The sequence below is a fragment of the Corvus kubaryi genome, unplaced genomic scaffold, assembly GCF_017639235.1.
Source record: "Corvus kubaryi isolate FWS band 111438036 unplaced genomic scaffold, C.kubaryi_AGA036_p1.0 37341, whole genome shotgun sequence".
NCBI lineage: Eukaryota > Metazoa > Chordata > Aves > Passeriformes > Corvidae > Corvus > Corvus kubaryi.
In genome coordinates this window covers 371491-387441 of record NW_024581112.1, presented here as the reverse complement: position 1 = coordinate 387441, position 15951 = coordinate 371491, and the positions used below count along the sequence as shown (strand labels likewise).

Sequence of the window (15951 nt, the reverse complement as noted above, 5' to 3'; positions counted from 1 at the left end):
AGAAAGCAAGATCTTTATTGCACATTACTTCAGTTAATCTTACTCGGTTTTAAAGTTTCCAAAAATCAGGACAGAGGAACTCTGCTAATCCAAAAAGAGGCATAAAGCAATTAAGAAGACTAGTAGAAAAAATACGATGCAAAGGTTTGAGCTCAATAGTCAAACTCTCACAGTTGGAAAAAAATGCTTGTTAGTGGCCAGCCTACTGTAAGTCTGTTGGTATCGAGGCGAAATTAATTCCACAGAGACACTAACTCTCCCTGAAGTCTGCTGTAACTAATAACTGTACCAAGAATGAACTTGGTCTGAACCATTCATCTTTGTTTTTACATCTTAAGAACAGAAAAATAGACACAACTGAATTGCCTCCTAATGAATGGGAATATAGTCATGCCATAGATTAGGCACTTAAAAATCTAAATCCAATCCAAAATTTAAACAAGGAAAGCCTTTTCTGCACACTGCATTGTGGTGAAAGCTAGGCACAATCAGCTGAAATAATGACTGATTTTGACCACTGTAACACTGTTAATGTAGAATGAGAAATGGCACACTAGTACTGAAAAGAAAATAAAGCCCCCCGGACTTTGACCAGCTCCAAGAATACACGTTATAGACCCCAAAAAACTAGTCTCTAGATAAAAGGCTTGGCAAGGGAAAGCCCATGCCATCTCTCCTGGAATTCTACTACTGCAAAGAATAATTATAAATAAGGAAAATAGAAATAAGAAAGATTACCTTTGACCAATAGTTGTTACCATCTGAAGACTGTTCAGTGGCCTATGTGATCCAGTTCTCAGTGGACTAGTGTCCATATCACAAAACCCAACACCACAAATGGTACTAACTGGTAACCTTGTTGGCAGTCTCACCAGACAGGCCAAGAATTGAATGAGCATGGAGACTGAATCCCCTCTCATCCCTAGAAGTGGTCCCTTCAGGTCAGGGTTGAGGCACATTGGTGGGGCAGTCTGGGGGAAGCTTGCACTCCCGCTGCCTGTGCTGTACCTGTTCTGTGGATAAAAAGAGGGCTTCAGTCTCCACGGCTGTCAATCCAGGTCCTTTCACACACAGGTGAACTAAATTCATACAAGAGTTTGGTTTTCCCTTTCTTCGTTTTAAAGAGGGATTACCTTATCCCAAGATCAATCCTTAAAAAACAGCTAGTGAGACCATAGAAAGGAAGAGTCAAACATCACATCTTATTCATTGATAAAACCAGAATAAAGTAACATTTGGCAGCTTCCCCCACATACCTTCTGTGTTGTGGTGTTTGTTGTCTGTGTTGAGGGCTTAGTGAAGGTTATTTTCACAGGCGACATGTGTGGTGGTAAGGAGTTGGCAATGCTCTGCATTATATTACTCATTTTGGGGCTGCCACTTACAGGCACTGTGATAGTTTTAGTGACAGGAGTCACTGCCTTCGGGACTTCTTTCAGAAGAACAGGGGAAGAACTAGAAGAATTCGTTCGCCGTCTTTTGCGGGGTTTTTCATCATCATCTGAGCAGCTGACACCTGGAAAAGAAACACTTTCTCTAAACTATGTTTCCCCTGTCTGCAGATCTCAGCGCTTTCTGAAACACTACACCCTTTTTGAGTCTTGCACCCTCTTTCAAGTAAGATAAAAAGAAATAAAGGATAAATTACATCTTACGGTCACAACCAACCTGTATCACACCTCAGATGATCTTAGTCCTTGATACGGGCCACACTCACAGTGCCATGAATCAGAGACAAATCACCCAAAAGCCCTAGCTATTCAGTTACTGGGTTACTTCATTCTGTTTGAGAGATTAACGTAAGAGCCAGTTCAGGATTTTCATTCTGTCTCCAGAAGTTTGACTAGTGAGACTACACACACAAAGGGATTGGGATAATGCCACACACAGTTTAAAACTTTACACTACTTTGGGTTTTTTTGGTGGTGGTTTTGTTCACAGCAACTGGACTATCAAAGTTTAACCCCCTATAGTTTTCTCAGACTTCAGCCTTTGCACCTACTTTCACGTCATGTTTATCCTTACAGTACCCTTCTGCCTTTCACCTCAATACAACATCTTGGGATATAATTTTTTTTTTTTATTATATAGTTTAACTGTAAAGGTCAATCCTCACTTTATCAGCTTTTGCCTTCTTTGGTGTATTTTGTGCAACAGATATAAAATGGCACCTAACACACAATCATGAAAAACATAAGAAGTCCTGGCTCAAAAGAGTTCTTTCTTCCTCACAATCATATACTGCACACATAAAGAATCTGCTGCAATATTCAGTTCAGCAAAGGATAACAGGATGATTAATGGATCTTAAATCCAAATGAAACTTGCCAAAGTAGGCAACAGGTTCATAAATTGGTCTAGATTACAGACAGACACAGTTTAATGACCTTGCAAACCTCTTACAGCTCCTGGGTAGCACTGAAGGCAGGAAGGCTCTACAGAAGGATCTGGACAAGATGGATCAGTGGGCTGAGGTTAAACAAGGCCAAGTGCTACAGCGGGGATTACTGTAACACACATATATCAAACCAGGAGTCTCGTGGAAAGCGAAGTATATATGGACAGATTCGTGGTAGATGTTTCAGGGATGTTTATTTCTCCAGCCGCATGGCCGGGGCTCAGCTCAGGAACTCCGCAGTCACGGGACCCGAGGGTCCTTGGCCACACCGGGAAACACAAACCAACCAATGGGGAATGAGACTGACCAGGGGCAGGGAAACCCCGTGTCTCCCCCCTAGGGCCCCTCTCCCAGGGCTCCATGGCAGGGGGAGGGACCCCAACATCTCACCCGTTTTATTTTAATAAAAGGAGAATGAAAACAACTGGATAAACATAACAGGAACAGTTTCAAGACAAAACAAGCCACCCTCCTGAGTCTTTAAATGTCCAAACAGATTCTGTGGAACATCTTAGGGCTGACAGAAGGGAGACAGAACTCTCTGGGCATGCTTTGTGGGGAAACTGAGGCAGGAGAGGGTTTAATTTCTTCCCTCCCCCTTTTCATCCCCCCCTTGGCATCGGAGAGGAGTTGTAGGGAAATGGAATTGTATAGGGAAGCCATGGGGTGAAAAACGGATTAGGAATAAACTGGGGATAGGGTAAACTTAGGAAGGGGTTCATATTGGGTATAGGGTAAAAGGGGGAAGTAGGCTGTGGATAGGGAAATTGTAGGGATGGATATTGCTTATAATTTTGTGCATAACGGCTGCCTTTGACTGGAATACCTCCAGGCCCAGTAACATTTGCTGCTTGTAAACCCTTCTTTCCTTGCACTATATCAAACTGTACAACTTCTCCATCTCCTACACTTTGCAGGTAATTTTTAGGGTTATTCCTTTTAATGGCAGTTCTATGGATGAATAGATCTTCCCCTGTATCATCTCGTGTTATAAATCCATAGTTGTTTTTTACATTGTACCATTCCACAGTTCCTGTGACTTTCGTGGCTACAACTTCTCCTATCACATGCCTGCGTGTTCGTCATGGCTGCTGGTCAGCTTCATTCACTGTCTTTGAGGGGTTGCTCTGCTGCTGCTGGACTTGCTGCAGGCTGTTCACGAGCACTGCCTCGATCTGTTCCTGACAAGCTTTAAGGCAGTCCACATCTGTGTTTGTGATCTTGGCCAGGAGGTCTGTGAGGCTGTCCCCATCATCAAGCTGAAGGCCACAGATGGCTGCTTCCACACTTCCAGTTGCTATCACTGATGGTGGGTACATGGCAAAGTTAAAATCTGTGGCACAAAGGGCGATGAAGGTTTGTGCATGCTTCTGGATCAAAAACAACTTGTCTTTAGGGAGAGGCACCTTCCTTAGGATGTGTTCAATGAAATCACGTGGGGTGACGGCTGCAAGGTTCCACTTCAACTTTTTTGTTTTGTTGTAGTAACCGCAGAGGTATCCTGCTCACTGAGCAATCAGGCAGGCAGCCCCTATGCCTCACTATGGTTACCAGTATTAAAGACCAACACTGCAAAACTGGAGTTATGAAAATCAACACTGCAAAATATACTAGCAGGATGTGATATTGACAGAATAAAAAAGACTCAAAACTTCCTGGAAATTTTGGAAACAACACCACTGAAGCAGCTGAAGACAGAATCAGATGTGCCTTTTTATGCAGCCTGGAGAACAGGAGGCTGAGGGGGGACTTTATTGCTCTCTACAACTCTCTAAGAGCAGATTGCTGGCACCTTGCAAAACACGAAAAAAGACAAATATTGTCTTAGTCTACTCGAAATGTTTCCTTAAAACAGAGTGAAATCTTTTCCTTTGTATTGGACGTCCCACCATTTTAGTCTTCTAAATTGAAGCTGAGCAGGGGCAGGGAAACCCCGTGTCTCCCCCCCAGGGCCCCTCTCCCAGGGCTCCATGGCAGGGGGAGGGACCCCAACAGCCAAGTGCCAGGTCCTGCCCTTGGGTCACAACGACCCCACACAGAGCTACAGGCTGGGGGCAGAGGGGCTTAAGGGCTGCCCAGAAGGAAGGCACTTGGGGATGATGGTCAATAGCCAGCTGAATATGAGCCAGGTGTGCCCAGCTGGGCAAGGACAGTGGCACCCGGCCTGTACCAGCACTGGTGTGGCAGCAGGACCAGGGCAGTGACCATTCCCTGTGCTGGGCACTGGTGAAGTACCTCCAGTCCTGGAGTCACTTTTGGGCACCTCATGACAAGAGAGAGATTGAGGTGCTGGAGTGCATCCAGAGAAGGGAACAGAGTTGGGGAAGGGTCTGGAGTGCCAGGAGCAGCTGAGGGAACTGGGGCGGCTCAGACTGGAGAAAAGGAGGTTATAGGGGGACATTCTTGATCTCAACAACTCACTGACAGGAGGGTGTAACCAAGTGGGGGTTGGGCTTTGTTCCCAGGTAACAAGTGACAGGACAAGAGGAAATAGCCTCAAATTGTGCCAGGGGAGGTCCAGATTCAGTATTAGAAAAAAAATTTCGCTGGAAGAGTAGTCAGGCATTGGAGTAAGTCTGGAAGTGTTCAAGAGGTATCTGAATGAGACATTTGGGGAGGTAGTTCAGGGGCAATTACGTTGGTGCTGGATTGATGGTTGAACCTAGATGACCTCTAAAGTCTCTACCAACATTGACAAATCTGCAATCCTATTATTTATGCTTACCATGTCAACCTGTGTCAAACCATTTAAAAAGAAAAACAATCAGAGAGAAGCTGAAGAGATACAATCCTGCCTATGGAGAAGATGATTGAAAATCTTCTTCCATGTGCCTGGGACTTACAAAGAACACTATCACATCAAAAAGCAGTCTTGCTGGTAATCAAAGCAAACTTCGTTCGTAGTCAGTCTCTAATTAGGGCCAAGATCTAATTATGGCCAATCTCTAATTAAAATTACTAAATATTCTGGCATTCAAAAAGTGAAGATTCAAGAACTAATATGGACAAGAAACTGCCCAGCACCACAATAGGCAATTTCTGAAAAATGGTATCCTCCCTCAGCAGAAGTAGCAGCTCATTTGCAGGTATGCTTCCAAAGGCTAACAGTTGTATCCACAGAGACAGGAAACTGAACTAGGGAAGAGAAGCAAACTTAAAAAATGTAGCTTTAGTTGCCTGTAGCAGGACAAGTGAAGTGTGGATCTACAAGACTAAATTTCAAATCTCTAATCAATAATTTACTTTATGGTCCTGAATAAGCCTCTATAAAGGTGATGTCCCTCTATAAAGCAGAGGTTTGATTACGTAACTTTAAGGTTTATTATGGACAGGCTTTTAAGTGTTACTGTGAGTGCACTAATCATATTGAACATGTGCAGGAATTTAAAAATCTCAGAACCCATTTAAATCCAAAATCTGCATGTAGCTAGGATGTTAGGACACAGCTGTTATTTTGGTGAGGCACCAAGAAATAGAGGAAACTTTGTGGCCCTCATGCACAAAAAAACCCCATCAACCAATCAATCAAGACATAAGAAAGTAACATTAAACTAGTAGAGCATTATTTTATGTTATTATTTTATGTTACAGCTCATTTCACCTCCTGTTTTCACTGCTGGGGTTTTGCAAGAATGTTATTCCTACCATTTCATATTAGCAATTGCTGTACAGTTTTCCACAGACATTTAGTTAAAAGGTAATACAGCTTGACTGAAACTCACACTTGATAAGTAAGGAAGCAAGAGTCATAGAAAGGTTAATGACTCAATCAGACTGTGACTTGGAAGAGGTTACACCACAGACCAGTGGCAAAGTCCTGACTCTAACTCAGATCTCCTGAATTTGCTCCCAAGCAGGTTTGTTAAAATTAATGTGACTGATGTAACATACTCTGAAAGACACATAATTTCTTTAAAAAAAAAAATAAACAATAACAACAAAACAAAGCACACGAAGTAGGGAAAAAATTAAATTTAGGGACAGACAATAAAATGATCATCCCTGTATCATGTGTCTAGACTCATTTGATACTCATTACCATGTAATAATTCACTAAAGTTTACAATAAAATTTTAAGATGTTAAGAACATTTCCCCCTGAATCTTGAAACTAAAGCCAAGTGATTAGTGCATAGATCAGAAAAATGAAAAACCTCAATGTAATGGGTTTAATGGATTGACAGAGCCATTAATGATGGTTGTTTGCAATTAACATTATATTTATGTACTATGTGGCATTTCTGACTACCTAGAAGCTTATACAGACGTATACCTATACCATAAAGACTAAAATAGATTTTAAAATATTAAAGGTATACAGAGCAAGCATTTATCTACTTCACTATTAATCTTTGTTATTTTGATAGAATCAAGTAAGAACGGAAGGAAACATTTTAACAGGAAAATAAAACTACCCATCACAAGGGCGTATATATGAGAACATAATGCACTTTTAGAACTAGCTGACTTATTAGCCAAACAAAGATAGGGACACATACACACTCTCAAGAAAAAAGACTGTTTCTAGATTCTATGTCCTGAATTTTCAGATTTAAATATGTGAAGATGGGTATCTGATAGGAATTCATATGAAGTTTTCGCAGCTGCTGAGAAACACAAGCCTCACCAAGACTGACTTCCAGGTAAATCACAATATTACCAGACACAGTATGTAAGCACAAACCCTTGCCAAACTGCATTCAAAAAAAAAAAAAAAAAATTCCACACCAACTGTGAAAGTGGAAAAGAGGAACCTTTTCTAACTCAAGTAAGTGACTACTGTGCATTAGTTCTCAACAAGATGGATCAGAAATTCACTGATATACAGAAATGTCTATATTTAATTTTCAAAATATTTTTCACTTGCTGTCCTTGCAGCTTTACTGCTCCTTACAGCATTTTGCAGTGAGTGGATTTATCCTGAACACTATTTCTCGAAAAAGGGAAGCAATAAATTCATTCTCTAGACTAAACGAAGGCACAAAGGCCTTAAATGACTTGTCCAGGGTTGGAGTGTTTAATTCAGTCTTATGCTTCAGCCACACTGTCCCTTTCTTTCCCTTTTGTTAATCAGTTGCTAGTATCACTTACTTTTGACGTAAACAGTACTTCCACTTGGCAAGACGACTACACTGGAGGCTGGACTGGCAGGTCTGGGGGACTTCACTGTTGCTACACTGCCACTTGGAACAGGGGTGGATGTTGGGGTTGAAGTGGTACTTGTGTAGGAATAGCAAACCACCACTGAAGAGGAGAAAAGACACCTTCCATATAACTGAAGTGCAGAATCCCATTATTCTATCACTATTTTTCAAATGAAATGGAAGCCAAAGGCTTATTGGGTCATTATCTGTGTATTTGCCTCTGCAATCCTGTTACTGTGGAATACTCCCCAATTTGAGCTAAGCATGGCCACGGAATTAATGGTCTTCAAAGACAACACAGAAATCTAACCTCCCATCCCCCAAAATCTCTACTGCCAATGTGAGATTTCTTTTTGTACTGATCTTTGTTTTACTTTATAATTTGTTATTTTAAATTTTAGCATTAATTCAATACATCAATCTTTTTGCTTTTCTGTAAATGACTAGGAACTGACAGAAAAGTGCTATTGCCTCTACTCAACAGTACACCAGTTGAAAAAACCAGTAGTGAAGAACTGATTGTGCTAATCAGCTTTTTTAAACTGCTTTTTTAAACTATTGCTTTTAAGTAACAGCACAATGATACAGTATTTATCACAAAACCAGGATAAAACAGCTTTTTTCAAGCAGTGTTACACATGCTCCACTTGTATGAAGCCTAATCCAAGCCTGCTCAGCCAAGCTAGTTGGAATGTGTACTACCATTATTTAAAAGCACAGGGGAAGCAGAAAGCAACCTTTTTACTTGTTACATAGTACATTTAATCGGAAGGAAAAAAACCAAAGCAGTATTTTCTTGACTTTCACCAAAACCTACTTGCATTCTTAAAATAAAACATTCTGAAACATCTTTCATCACTTACAGAACTTTACAAAATCTTAAGCCATTAGTCCAAGTTTTTAAAGTTTACAGAGCTGAATAAATTAGTCAGCGAATGTCATTTCCTGACAAACTGGATTGTTTTGATATTTCAGTTGCTAGAGTGTCAATAACACAAAGCAGTCAGATTAATGCTGCAGATACCACAAAGGGTTCTTTAAAATAAGGGGTGTTTTATATTTCTGTGAATAAGGTTTGTAAGAAAGATTTGGATTTTTTTTCATAGGTTCATAGAATGGTTTGGGTTGGAAGGAACTTTAAAGCTCACCCAGTTCCAGCCCCCTGCCATCAGCAGGGACATCTTCCATTAGACCAGGTTGCTCCAAACCCCATCCAACCTGGCCTCTAAAAAATATCTTTTATATTTAACACTTTAAATCTAAAACACCAATTTCCACTGTGACATTGTTTTTACATTCCCATAGATTGCAGCAGAATCCCATCCTTCTCTCACCTTCTTTGTTCCCAGTTTCTGCAGGAATTGGAAGAGATGCATTGTGCTGAACGGCTGCATTGGCAACAGCATTCGCAGTAACAGTAAAAGCTGTTTGTGGAACAAGTCGTGGCATCAGTGGCACCAGTCGACGGCCTTCTATGGACCACTCGGAAGAGCTGTTTGGTCCAGACATACTAAAGAGAAATGCACATTCTGTAAGTATTTTGACAAGTTTCCAAATATTCAGTATCTTACTCAAATACATTTTTTTTCCCATAGTGCAAGTCTAAAAGGCAGTTTAAGACACACTAGAGCACTAATACACAACTTCCTTCATTTCATGAAAGCCCTTGCATTTTTGTCACCTGATATAGAAAACCTCCCATTTTAAATTAAAGAGTTGATTCTTCTTTCGTTGTTCTGTTTTACAGAGCTGTTCAAGGGCCAGAGGTGCGTGAATACCATACTCAAACACCCCACATTAGGTAAGCTACTATTCAGGCAGAGTTGGTATACCAACTCTCTACTTCTGTAATATGAAAATGCCAATAAACCAAATAGATTTCATAAAAGACTATTGAAATGGATTATGTTACAGGGAAAAACTCTTGGCTTCTAAGGCAAATTTTGTTTCACCTGAACAGAAGCATTTCTGATGTTTATTTAAGTATTCCCAAACAAGGTCACAGAACATGAAATTATTTAAATACACTCTGAGCATCTTCCTAAACAGAAAGCTCTAATTAGCTCTTAATAGTACTTACATCCACACTAGAATGTTTCATAAAAACACTGTTCTTATCTAGATGGGGGAGTATTTTTGACTGTTTTACGTGAGTCATTTATCAAATCAACAAAACCAAAATGGCAAATTATTTTTCAATGCTGTAATGTTCTTAAGCAAATCAACCCATTTAATGTATTAATATATTCTAAAAAAGTAACTTCTCACATGAAATATTTCAAGCAAGTTGCAGCAAGAGCTACTACAAAGTAGTTTGTAAAATGCAGAGTATCTGCTCTGTTGATAAATCTTGAAATGCTTCAGCATTCCTCATACATACGCATAGTGTATAAAGAGAGCTATATAAGCTGAGGTAAAAATACATTTTAAAAACAAAAAATAAAGGGCACAAAGGCTAGCAAAGTAGGCTTTACTAATGACTTAAGAGAATTATGTAAGTGAAATACTATATTACCAACCATCACTAAAAAGGAATCACCACAGGAAAACAAAGAAAAGAAATAAAGAAAAGCAGCACTTCAAAATTGCACCTTGTCTGGATTATAGTATTTCATTGAAGTGCAACGCCTCAGAACAAACTATTCGTGTTCTGCAAAATGCTAAGACCAGAAGTACTACTTAAAAGGAAAACTTGATTCAGGAAAAGAATCCTGATATGACAACTAAATGCTTTTCGTTATCCTCCCTCTCATTTCTTTAAAGGGGGGTAAGAAGTTGGTGGGTTTTGTTTGGTGAACAGCATACTTCTAAATCTTTAAAATCGAACATTAAAACTTAAATGTCCCTCTACAGCACTAAACCAGTATGCTGATTTTGACTAGTCTTGTATCAAACAATTGCTAACTCCAACTGTCCTGCTATTCGTATAACTTCCTTTTTTTCCTCATCAGAACACCTAAGCTACAACAGTCAAACTTAAAAAAAATCAACAGTTGCAACACAGAAAAAGAAAAAAATACAGACATTTACATTGCAGCTCTGTTTAAAGACAGTCCTTAATAGTAAGACTATTAAGTAATCATGAAAGATACATAACCACTTGATCTATTGCTCCTCCACCTCTCAAAATCATGTAGTGCTTGTGAAAGCAAATGCAAGGAGGAACCACCCCAGCTAATGCCAGCACAGCAGCTGCATCGCAGAGTGGTGGACACTGATGTCATCAGCTTGCTGCAGCTTCTTCTACTCTGACCATTTTTTCCTTTCTGTGCTGATACATGTTTTCCACTAATCTGCCACCTCTTGCCCTCTCTTTGTCTTTCCTATGTAGTTTCCTCTTTCCACTTAATACAGCCTTTCCAAACTGATTAAAATAAAACTAAAAGCAAAACAAGCAAAAAAAAAAAAAGCAAACATGTTCATCCTACTTAGCAGCTTCTCTATTTTCTCATTCTCTGTTTCTTCTGGTCTATCTTACAGAAAGGTCTCCATGCTAAAAAACTGCTTCTTACATTGTACTTGCACAGTGAACAGGATGGCCTTGGATCCAAAATGTACTACGTAACTGTTTCTACATCCCTGTAGATCTGATACAGTAATTCCTTCATCCATACAGTGTTATAACTACTGGTTCTTTAAACCACCATCAATCTTCAAAATTCTAACATTCAATTAAGGCATAATGGATTTCCCAAAGGGCACTTTCGGAAATCATGGACAAAATGACCTGGAACTTACTTGTGTGCAATTGTTGTTAGTCGTTCATCATTTACTGCTCTCCGAACTTCAGCACGATGTCGCTCTGTTGAAATACTATTAAAAAAACAATAAAGCAATATATTTTAATCAGAGGAAGACATGAACATTCATCTAAAAATTCCAGCTAAAATTAAACTTATGAATAATCTAAGAGAAGAGAGGGAACAGGACTTCACATTTAAGAGATTGTCACTTAACTCCTGCTATCACAGTGACAGAGAATCAATTGTATTATTGCTCAAAAACATTACTCAAGAATGAAAAGAACATTACTGCTCATAGGGTGCCCTTGAAAAACAGCTAGAATCCAACCTCCTAATGAGAGCAATACATTTAAAGGATATGGCAGAAAAATTCACACAGGACATGCAGCATTCTTTCTTCAGGTACCTTGGGCTTAAAGACCTTGAACTTCTACCTTGACAAAACCACAAGCCAGTGTACATGCATGACCTGGCTGTAATCCTTCTAACACTCAGTATCCCATAAAGCACCAACAAACCAGTAAAACTTCTACCACAGAAGCATGCTTGTTTTTCTTATTAAAAACTCTAAGCAGAACAAGAATGAAACCTCTGAAACATGGAGAATTACTGCTCCAAATTCAGACTTACACTGTGATTCCAGTGAAAGAAAAAGCATGCAAAACCATAAAAGAAAACAGGACAGGTCTTAGTCTAAAAAGATCAGGGTTACCTAAGCACTTTAGAGAGTTCTCCAAGAAGATCTTTCTTCTCTTTCGTAAGGTCTCCCTGTGCACGCAAGGCACTGATGACACCTGCATAGGCCTCCAGTTCTGAAGAATTAGAGCAAATAATATTTCTATTTAATGCTCACAGCAAAGGGGAAAAAACCCCATGTTTTCCACATTACTGATAGTATTCTGTAAATTTTCAAAATCTTAAAGAGGAACATGTCTTTCAATTATTTAGTGCTTTTCTGAAAGAGATTGATGATTTAGAACTCTCCCAGCCAATTACTTTGCAGCATAAACCATTTCTATGAAACAATTGTCTCATCAGAGAGGATTATCTAGTTTATAAACCCAAATGAATGTGTCAAGCTCTCTCTGACCTGACAGTTCAGGCTAAAAGCTTGAAGAAACTGTTTGGAGAGTAGTTCAGAATTCTCTTAACACATAACATAATTAAGAGTTCTATAGAAAAGCTTAGCTTGGAAAAGAAATAAACCATCATTAGAACAACTGGGTTTTTTGTAATGCCTTTCCTTAATTAGCATGGAGAGCATCAGCTCTAGTTTGTTAAATATGATCATCGTAATCTTTTATGCCTATTTACTTGATACGGTACAACTGCTTGAATCTGAAAGAAATGAAACACAGAATTAAACCTGCCCAACACAAAAGAAACAATCCAGCTATTCTTAAACATAGAGCCATCACAAAGACTAACTCACAAAAATGCAACTCTGGTTTACCAGAAATGTCAAATTCCAAGTGACTGTGATGTCATGCCATCAGTGTTTTAAAAAATGGAACCATAAAAGGCTACTAATACTTTTGAATTTTGTCCTACTAAACAGGTTGAAGACATACCTAATGCAAATAATGGAGCCTGCTAATTTGCCAAAGAATGACTTGCTATTGTCAGCTTCACATGGTTTAGGGAAACCAGAAACACAAATTTGTTTGATCCTTACATAGGTGCCTTTCATTTGACACCCCTATTTGAGCTGCCAACCCAAACAACCCCACAACAGATCCCAGTTAACCAAGACCAAGAATAAAAGGTGCAGGCCAAAGCCTAACATTACTGAAGTTTGCCGCAAAAGAAAAGACTGGCACTATTCTGAAAAGCTTTCAGTTTAGGATTCCAAAGACCTAATTTAGAAATGAAATTAAGGAATTGTGCTGAAAAGAAATCCTGCTCTCCTGTCCCGATTAAGCAGACAAAACAAAAAGCAGAGTCATTTTGGTTAACTATGCAGCCTGCACAGGGATGCTGAGTGACCTACAGAAACATTTTCAGCTTCAGTTATAAAACATTCACTAATTAATGCAATGGTTATTACTAATATCAGCATTTATTTAGACAACCATGTTACAATATTTACGATACTAATTATTTGCCTCTGTTAACAACTTAAAAGTAATTCTCAGATGCAACCATGTAATTACTTATCAAGGGCAAACTTTTTTTCCTTCTGCATGGTAAATAAAGATCCTCTATACCAGAGCTTTAAAAATGCACATTCTGGTCTTTTGGAAGCTAGTAAGGATTACAGATTAGCTGTAACTTCCTCACCCTTGTGTCTGTGCAGCGATCATTAGTGGTGTGCTCTTTCCAACACAAAACACATGAAATACCTAAAATGGGTTTGGGAAGTAAATATCATTATTGCTAGTGTTAGGTGCTACAATCATCACCTCGTTCAGTAATAAACCACGATCAGCACCAGGTCCTGCATACCTCGAGATGCATTTCAGCCTCACCTACATCCCTGCTTCACTCCTTACGGAGTATTCCCACTACTGCTGTACCATCAGCCAAATGAGATGTTGGGCTGTGAGCTGGAAAAGCAGGACCCTCTAAAGCAAATGGCTATTGCTGGATGTGAGTGTCATACAGCTATTGCCTCCACTGCCTGTGCTCCTTCACTCCCCAGTCCTGTGGTGTGCCTCCTCTCCGCTCAGGGAGGCACTGCCTCAGCCTTACCCTGCTGGCAGGGCCCCCTTGTGGGGACAGCTCATGCCAGCAAAACAAAAATGATTTTTTTTTTTCCTTCCTGTCAGCCTAGGTTATGTCATTGAAGGAGGTGTAGCTGCAGTTCTGTTTGGCTCAGCTGCACCAGCAAGGTTCTGCCAGCACACCACCGTCAGCTCGGCTGCAAGTTTTTTTCCATGCTTCCAGCCAGCACAGCTACATAAATGAAATTTAGTAGCACAGATCTGGTCAAAAGCTTTTGGTATTCTGCACTGTCTCCTAGTTTTTGTACTTCTTGAGCCTTGCTTAAGACTTAGGGCTGTCACCTTAACAGATAGCACAGCTTGTTGCAATGTCGCATGCAACATCTGCATCACTGTTTCAACAGAACGCAAATCCCATATTCCCAAGAAATGAAAGAAAAAGGGCAAAGGGAGGGAAGATAAATTCTCAACTCTCAAAAAATAAAGTCAATGGCTTCACAATGTATGAGAACTTTGGCACAATTAAGAAATACAGCACACTGTCTCTTAGCATTCAAGCAAAATGAGAACAAGAAAAGCTGTCACTTGACAGTCACGGGAAGTTAGAGGGAGCCTCAACTTTCTTCTGGACATCATCTCCTAGATTATGGTCTTAAGAAGAAAGTCTGAAAAATCTAAGGCTTTTTTTTTTTTCCCTTCTAGTATTATGCATCATTTAACTGGCAAAACCCCAAACCCTTAATTACATAAATTCAGCCCTAAGAACTCAAAACCAACTATGTCGGATCAGATCAAAGATCTAACAAAGGATTCTCTCTCCTGCAGTAGCCAAAAACAGATGTGTGAGGAAAGAGCAAATGCTTTTACTACTTTCCAAAACACAGAAGCATCTCTCCTCATACACTTAGATCTACAAGGACAGAGCACAAAAATATCTCCCAGTGTCTATCTCTTGAGCAGAGGCCTCAAATACTGAGCTACATTTGAAACAATTAAAAAGGCTCCTGTGCTTATGGCAGCTGAGCAAGGGCATTGTTTTCCCACTTCCCTGACAACCTGCGTAACTGCAAATCACAAACAACATCTTTTTAAATCCTGTTTTATGTCTTCACAATAGTAACTTTAATACTTGAATTCAGCCCTACAGTGCCAGTTAAACCAGGATTCCTCTATATTTTTTTGAGGTACAAAAAGGTTTCTAATACAGAATTGAGGAAAAAACCCAACCAAGAAACACAACAAAACAAAAAGCAACCCCAAAGGCTCTCCTTTCACAGAAAATCCTGTTGCATGTTAATAGTGACAAAAAAAAAACCAGCCCTGCAGCATTGCAGCTAGGACATCCAAGAGAGATTCAACCAAACTAAACCAATTCTTCTCTACTTGTTTTGCTAGGGCTGAGAGTGTCTGCCAAACACAATTTTAAGCCAGGGCTGTCAAACCAATGACACATGGAAAATGCAGGAAATCACTTGCAAGCTGCCTGTAGACCTATTAAAATATTTAATGTAAGCAGCATGAAGGCAAATCTTAAAAGGGCAAAATACAGACCCACAAACTGTATCTTACTGTACCCAGTTTGCGAAGGATCCTCTTGCACTCATCCCTACTGAGGTCCAGAAGAGTTGGCCACACCACAGGCATCCTTCCCTTGTGTCTGTGCTCCCACAGAGCTCAGCCTCGCTGGAAAAGAAATATAAACGCTCAAGCCCATGATTTACTGATTTCCCAAGCCGATTAATGTAAACTCCTCTCAGCCTGCTCACAACTCCACCGACACATTCGCTCCCATCCTTTGTAGTGGCATAAAGGAATTCGGCAGTTTCACAAGGGCATGGACTTCCTATACTCTCTCGCTCAAATGCATCGCCCAAGCCTGTTTGCGGAGTTTCCTATCTCTTTCTCAAGCATTTTTTCTAACGCTGAAACGCTCCCCGAATTAATGTTCAAGCCTCCTCCCTCTCTTTAAGCACAGAGTACCTATTAAAAGAACTCTTCCAGTGA

At 39.9% G+C, this 15951-nt stretch overlaps 1 protein-coding gene across 14 annotated transcripts in view; it reads right to left on the bottom strand.

Moving 5' to 3' along the window:
• The window catches only part of EMSY (EMSY transcriptional repressor, BRCA2 interacting), a 45605-nt gene that overhangs the window by 28815 nt on the left and 839 nt on the right, over window positions 1-15951 (bottom strand). For 9 of the 14 annotated variants that reach the window (XM_042031413.1, XM_042031424.1, XM_042031416.1 and 6 more), the window contains exons 2-7: window positions 15522-15630; window positions 11997-12096; window positions 11280-11354; window positions 8876-9051; window positions 7489-7641; window positions 1257-1516 (exon numbers count right to left, since the gene is read on the bottom strand). In XM_042031413.1, the coding sequence (XP_041887347.1) occupies window positions 1257-1516; window positions 7489-7641; window positions 8876-9051; window positions 11280-11354; window positions 11997-12096; window positions 15522-15591 (834 nt within the window). In that variant the 5' untranslated portion in view covers window positions 15592-15630. The remainder of the gene's footprint in view (window positions 1-1256; window positions 1517-7488; window positions 7642-8875; window positions 9052-11279; window positions 11355-11996; window positions 12097-15521; window positions 15631-15951) is intronic. The other 5 variants (XM_042031420.1, XM_042031427.1, XM_042031428.1 and 2 more) reach the window with 3 other exon arrangements.